At 39.6% G+C, this 6,973-nt stretch overlaps 1 protein-coding gene across 1 annotated transcript; it reads left to right on the top strand.

Moving 5' to 3' along the window:
- The first annotated feature begins 515 nt into the window (after positions 1-515).
- Positions 516-3,782, top strand: sdhaf3 (succinate dehydrogenase complex assembly factor 3). Its single transcript, XM_053863397.1, has 2 exons — positions 516-803; positions 3,077-3,782. Exons 1-2 carry the CDS (start codon positions 627-629, stop codon positions 3,269-3,271), a joined length of 372 nt encoding a protein of 123 aa, XP_053719372.1. The 5' UTR covers positions 516-626; the 3' UTR covers positions 3,272-3,782.
- The last annotated feature ends 3,191 nt before the right edge of the window (positions 3,783-6,973 follow it).

Genomic DNA, 6,973 nt, shown 5'->3' with positions numbered 1-6,973 from the left:
AGAGACGCATATTTCTCCCTGGTAAATGAATAAAAATATATCTGGAGGTGCATAAGTGACCACCATGGGATCTATTTTGATTTTTGTGCGATATAAAATAAAAACAATACCCCGTATATGCCAGCCAATCACGACGCGCCGTTCACCTAACGCGGAAGTTTGGTAGGTGTGAAAACTTCTTCATAGATGCATATTTCCTCAGGAATATGAATGAAAATGTATCTGGATGTGTATAAGTGACTACTGTGGAGTCCATTGTGATTTCTCGTGCAACATCAAAGAAAAACAAAACTACATACATCTCAGCCAATCACGACGCGTTGTTCCCCAGACTGCGGAGAAGAACGGACATAAAATGATCTGATGACAAACATCGTATTTTATGAAAATAAATGTTATGCATGTGATAGAAAGCGCCACGAAGTCCTTCATTTCAATTTTCTCTGGCTCATTAATACACTAAAAAAAGATATCGTACTTGTGTGATGTGACGTCATCATCCCGCGCCAGGCAGGACCCGTTTGGTAAGCGGACACATTTGGAACCTACACTGGCACTGGTGTCTCTTTACCCTTTTTCATCGTTTTAGTTGGAGAAGGAAAATAGCACACGTTCTCTGCACTTAAATGGCGCGTCCGAATCATGTCGCAAGAGTCTGCTCATTGTACAAGAGGGTTCTGGTTCTGCATCGGTTCCTGCCCATAGACTTGCGAGCTCTGGGGGACCAGTATGTCAAAGACGAGTTCAGAAGGCACAAGGACGCGTCTCCGGAGGAGACCCGGAGCTTCATGTTGGAGTGGGAGGTACAGTCTGTAGTTTGGCCACTTCGCCTCATTGACAAAGCTGATGTTGCATTGCCATGCAACCAGTAAATCACTTTATCATCTTTCTTCATCATTCTTGTCAGTGATGTTAGGCCTGCAACCCACCGTGGGACTAATCAAGGCCATCAAATATATTACAACAACAAATCTGTGAAACTGATTATTATTTTTTTGTTGGCAACAAACATTTCAATGTCATTCGTTAATCAAGTCCGAGGTGATTAAAAACAAAAACAAAAGTGGGTTCAGGGCTGAGGTTAAGGAAATACAAAGAAGGAGAAGAAGTTGTAAAAAACACAACAACAAAAACTCTCCGTAATGAATGATGGACATGTTAATCATGTCCCCGAATAACGTTGGATTCATTCATCTATGTACACTTAAGTGTTGCAGTGTTGTGGCAGTCTGGTCAAGCTTTTTGGTTAAACAGATGACTAAAAAGAAAGTCACTTTTGATGCACAAGAACTAGAATTGTGGTAGCCAAGTGAGGACATTAAGATTAATCAATTTTAAATCAAAACTGGGAATCGCTTTTGATCAACTTTAATGCAACGTATGTTCAATCGTTTCACTTTCTTTATACATGTTCATGACAAATCTATTCACAAGTGAGACGTCCTGTATCCTTCGTGGCACTGCTTTGGATTAAATCACGACGAATAACAGACAGAAGAGTACCTCTGCGACCTTTACAATTGTAACCGCTAAGTTTTCCTGTGTTTTTATTGGTTTACAAGGAGGCGGAAAACTTCTTGCATTCACTACTATGTTGCATGAGCTGATGGGCAGTAAAGGTCACATGACTGTCTGGAACGCGCAGCGTTTTGGATACATTTGGATCACATTGCTTTTGACGTCGCATTACCTCATTTATCATCTTCATATTGGAACTTGTGTATTTAGCTTAGTCTTTGCGTTAGTCTTGGAGTGAATTGCAATTCCTTCCTTAATCCTCAAACCTCAACCTCAGTCCTCAAAACCAAGAGTTGAGGAAGATTTTGTTCGTTGTAAATGAAATCGGTCACTCCTTAAGGCAGGTACGTCCTTAGCCTGTTGCGAGCAGCATTATGCCAAAGCGACGCTCCGTCTGTCAATTCGGACAGAGAAGAGGAGAAGAAGCATTTACAGGATCAATGCCGTCTGCAGTTGTGTTGATGCCTTTTGTCTTTTGTATCTTGAATCTTGAATCTCGACGCCATCCATGATGCTACATGAAGGATTCTGGGTATTCCTCAATACCGATGGAGGTCGTGGAGTGCCTCAAGATTGAGCTACGTTTCTCAATCTTGTACCTCAATTTTATTTCCTAAGAATTGGGACAGTCCTTGCTCCTCATGAGAATGCATGTTTTTGAGGGTTGAGGTTGAGGATTAAGGAAGGAATTGGAATGCACCCCAAGTCTTGTGTCAAAGTTAATTCTTTGTCATATTTAGTCTTTCACACATTATTTTCTTTATAATCGTCTAAAAGTCACAACAATTTTGTTTAGTTTTAATCAAAACATTTAAATCATTCTTGTCATTGTGGTCCTCTTGCATGTAAAGGGTCGTGGACCAACATATTTTGTCTCATCTCATCTGACAAAATTAACACCTATTTAAATGGGATTGTGTTTGTGAATCAAACATTGATTTTTTTTTTTCACACGCACACATACACGTTTCTATCCTTGTGGGGACATTCTGAAGTTTCCATTACCATAATGCTTTCCCAGTCTCTAAACCAGGGGTGTCCAAACCGGTCCTCGAGGGCTCTTAATGGGTGCAGATTTTTGTTCCTACCCAGCTTGCATACACAGCTTCTCCAATCAGGTGTCTGAAGACTGTAATCTTGATTGTCAGTCTGGTGCTGCTTGTTTCACCTGACACCTGATTGGTTGATTCGCCCTCTTGTTTTCTGTTTTGCTCTTACACATAGCTACAACCGCCCTTGCCTCCACGCCTTGGGCAGTTTTCATACTGTATTGACTCCAAAACTTTCATATAAACATGCCCTCAAACGTTGCTTAAATTGAACTTAGAGGTGTCCACCATCGGCTTGTGCAAAGTAGTAACAGCATCAGGCTTCATACAATATTTGTAGGTGGGGTGTTTAAATGCGGCATTGTTGCCTGTCACAGTTTTTGCGACTTGACGTGTTAAATGTGAACCTCAGTTTTATGATTCATTTGAAGAAACACATGGCACTGGTCGTAGCTTTCTGTTACCTTGCTATACTGTATATACTTACCTGTACTTGTGTTTTTTTGCAGAGCTACAAGGACACGCTGCAGTCTCAGATTGTGGAGTTGATGGCAAACCCAGAAAACATTGTCAAGTTCGGCGCTGATCTGCCGGAGAAGAGATTGAGTGACTTCCAGGATGAGCAGATTGGTCAACTTTATGAGCTTTTGCTTGAATCAACCAAACCCAACCGACAGTTTAACATCCAGGAAGAAACAAAGTGAGCCAATGGCTGGAAATAAAACTTTTATTTCACTATCAATGACTATTTAGCTCGGGATCACATGCTCTTAGAAATCCTTGATTCAATTTAAGTGCTGTGTAATATCTCTGTGTTCCTCGTCTGTGCTACTTCATCCGACAGTAAAGGTTGTTCTCTGCATTTAAGTGGTACAAATCATTCTTTTTACTTTTTGTCTGATTACCTTTCTCTTCCAATTGTGAAAAACTGTCAGGAAAAGGACATTTTTGCAATATGTGTCAGGAGCCCTTTATCTGCCTTTATCAAATGAGGTGATGATGATTTTCTAAGTCATTCCCTGCAATGTGGCCTTGTCTTCAAGTCTCTAGTGTCTTGGAATGGAACTCTTTGCCACTGCCATCCTCTGTCCCTATGAGCTCATTACTATATGAATATTCAACATGAAATATATTAATAAAATGGGTCTGAGAAATAAAAAAACAACAAAAACTGGATGCAAATAGAGGCTTGGCAAAGGCCTGCACTCTACTTCATATTGATTATATATCTGTAACAGTATATCTGTTATGTCCCATTTCAGTAAACAAACATCTAATATAATTGAAGTCATGAATTGCGCAGAATGAGTTTGTTGTCTCAGGTTGGGAAGTACACATGCTGGTGTAGTTCACTCTCCTCCAAGCAGGGGGCAAAACATCCCTTTTAATCTGTACATGAAGGGAGTGTTGTCCCTATGTAACTACATTCCTGCAGCTTCTTTCTGTGGTCCAGCTGGTCATCCCCCTGTTGCATTGGGAAGAGAAGAGGCTACATCCTCTCTGTGGCCCAAAGTATACATGATAACATATAATGATAATTTATTATTATTATTATTATTATTATGTAAAAAAAAAAAAACTATGCTGACCCAGGTAATATTGTATAAATATGGCTGTTTAGCCAATTTGTGATTTTTTTTTTTTTTTTTTGGACACAAAATGTTCAGATTAAGGGCATTTTGGTCTGCTTCAGGTGGTTCAGGAGATCTGAAGATCTCCGAAGAGAATAGGTATGTGCATCATTTTGAATTTTAAAATGCTATAGAAATGAACTGGATGTCTGACGGGTTTAAGCACATGTAGCTAGTCTTTGTAGGAGTCAAGATGAATGTTGTTGGCAAAAGGAGAAAAGCTCTTGTGCAAAAATAGTGAGGTGATAGAGAATTTCCGAAGAAGGAGTGAAGGGTAATAGGAGCAGATGCCAGTGACCGTTTAGGTTAAGGGCACAGGGGAGTTAAGGAAGTGTTGCACAGATATGGAACACAGGACCGTCATGATGAGGGACAGATGGCTCCCAACACTCAAATTCAGATTTAAACAGGTGAATAAAATATAACAAAATCCTCTACAACTAACTGTAATATATTGCTGTAATATGCTGAAGAATGCACAAGGTCGGGACCTCATTCAAATGACAAAACAATGCTGGATGTGGTGTGCAATAACATTAAAATCTTGTAATTCAGGCCTTTTGTCTGAAAGCAAACACCGTACAGAGGTGGTAAATCCCACTCTTTGAGCTAGCAGTGATTTTTAATGACCTGGTCTGACCATTGTTGACACTGTGGTCTCAGCTGTGGATATCGGTGTGTGCCCTGAGGGACGTGCTGAAGAAATGGGATCTCTGCCGCTGTCTAATTAGCCTGCTAGTGCTTCACCATAGAAGTCGTGAGACTAAATCAATATCATAGAAAAGGCTTCATTACAAGCCTGATGTAAGGCCAAGTCACTGAGGGAACGTTCCCTAAAGTGTTGACCTTCTAATCTTTTGGATTTCTCTGCAGAAAAGACGTTTTGTTGACCGAAATCTTCAATAGCAGAGTGGATCAGTGGAATGATTCTAAATGAGACAAGAGACTGGAGTTTCTGGCTTTGAACGTAAGCTGTGATTCAAATGAAGGGATCAGCTGGGAGTCTGGGTTTGTTCTTTCCAAATGAATTTAACAGAGGGCTAATTCCTTAAGGGTCACACAGTTCCTCAGACCCATTAGATAACTACTTTCAGAAATAAATTTTATAGGTAGCAATTGTGGAAAAAATGTCATTAGCTGTCATGGGAAGTTAAAGAGAATGGTCATGAATAAAAAAATAAAAAGGCAGAGCCCAAACATTTCTTTGTATGAATACCATGAAGTCCCAAATTTGAGTATAAAACCTTGTGGGACCATTTAGCTCTCTGGGTGCATGTAGTTCAAACAAATATGGGTTTTTATTGTCAGAAAAAACAATCTGACTTATAATGTGTGCCTTTTTTTCTGATGTCGGGAACTTGCGTCTGAAAGTTGTGCTGACATTTTTTTCAAGCAGGTGGCAGAAGTGAGGCACACGAGTATGGACCCTTGAGAGACTTGGATTTTTCTCCTAATGTAAGCTTGCATAACAGAAAAATAAATACTGTGGTGGAGAAACACACGGGAAATCATCTTCTGCAGTCCGTCTTCAGTGTTTTATTGAGTACTTGAAAGCAGTACCTTGTGAAAATAGAGACTAAACGAAACAAAATTGCGTGAAATGAAAGTACCAGCTTCTTCTTCATCTTCATCTTATAGGCTCAAAACCATTAAGAATCGACAAACACCAGAACATATGGACGTATTGCCATGAAATGCACAGCACAAATTAGATGTGCCAGGCATGGAAGAGACAATGAAAAGGTTAAATGTGGTAATTGTGAGACTCAAATGCTCTTAATTGGGGGGTTTGCAGGGTGACATACAGTGGATTGGAATACATGAGAAAAGAAAACCACATTCAAGAGACAACAGTGGAAAGAGGAATATCATGTAGAAGCAGGTAAAGTTACAAGACACAAAACATCACTAACAGTCAACAAAGAGGCAGTGAGATGCAATGTACTGTTTGTATGTGGTAAAAACAGATCTGTTGACACAGAGCACAAATGATCTGCAGTGGAGCAGAAATCACATAATAAATGTTCAAATTCAATTGGCTGTTAAGGCAGCGGCACAACACCTGGTATACAACAATACAAAGGTTATCATTGTTTTCTTTTTTTCTATCCATACAAGAGACTAGAAGATACAAGCTCAAATAACGCACACATGTTCATTATGTCTGCTGAGTTAATAAGCAGCACAGATTCTTTTTTGGGCGTGACTGCTCGAGTGAATCCCAGATCTGTCAGATTCAACAAGCTGGTCACGCCCAACATGAAAATCAGTGTCAAAGGGACAAGTCACCGCTTACACATGACACTTTGAGGTTGTAGTTGACAGTCGAAATATGTGAGCACGTTGTATTTAACAACTTCACCTGTGACAACTTCATTTTGTGTGGAATTCATGTGTTTGAGACATTACGTAGAAGTGAGGCAAAACTTCCTGCCACATAAAATCAAATGACTCCAGAAAGATAACCACTGCTTTAGTCTGCACTGTAGCGACGAGGTTATCACAACAGAATGACTGAATGGAATTAAATGCATCATTAATGGAAAAAAAAAAACAGTCACAGGAATCGTGAAAATAGCCTAAATAAATACATTTTTATTTCAGTCTCCTCTAATACATTGCAAATGTTTTACATGGCAAGTTAATAATAATAATATTATAATATCACATGGCTCATTGATGTGACATTGTAAACAGTTCAGTGAACAGTTCTTACATGAAACAGAGACTGAAAATCAGCAGAGGAAAGAGCAGTTATTATAATTTCTGTCCCTT

The sequence above is a fragment of the Synchiropus splendidus genome, chromosome 4 (genome assembly GCF_027744825.2).
Source record: "Synchiropus splendidus isolate RoL2022-P1 chromosome 4, RoL_Sspl_1.0, whole genome shotgun sequence".
NCBI lineage: Eukaryota > Metazoa > Chordata > Actinopteri > Syngnathiformes > Callionymidae > Synchiropus > Synchiropus splendidus.
Note: the sequence above shows the minus strand (reverse complement) of the source record. Positions and strands in the feature narration are given on the sequence as shown.

Bases quoted from the DNA above. Each gene is read 5' to 3' on its own strand.
- sdhaf3 (XM_053863397.1), top strand. From the start codon at position 627: ATGGCGCGTCCGAATCATGTCGCAAGAGTCTGCTCATTGTACAAGAGG. The intron at 804-3,076 runs GTACAGTCTGTA...GTTTTTTTGCAG, and splicing joins GCTTCATGTTGGAGTGGGAG to AGCTACAAGGACACGCTGCA.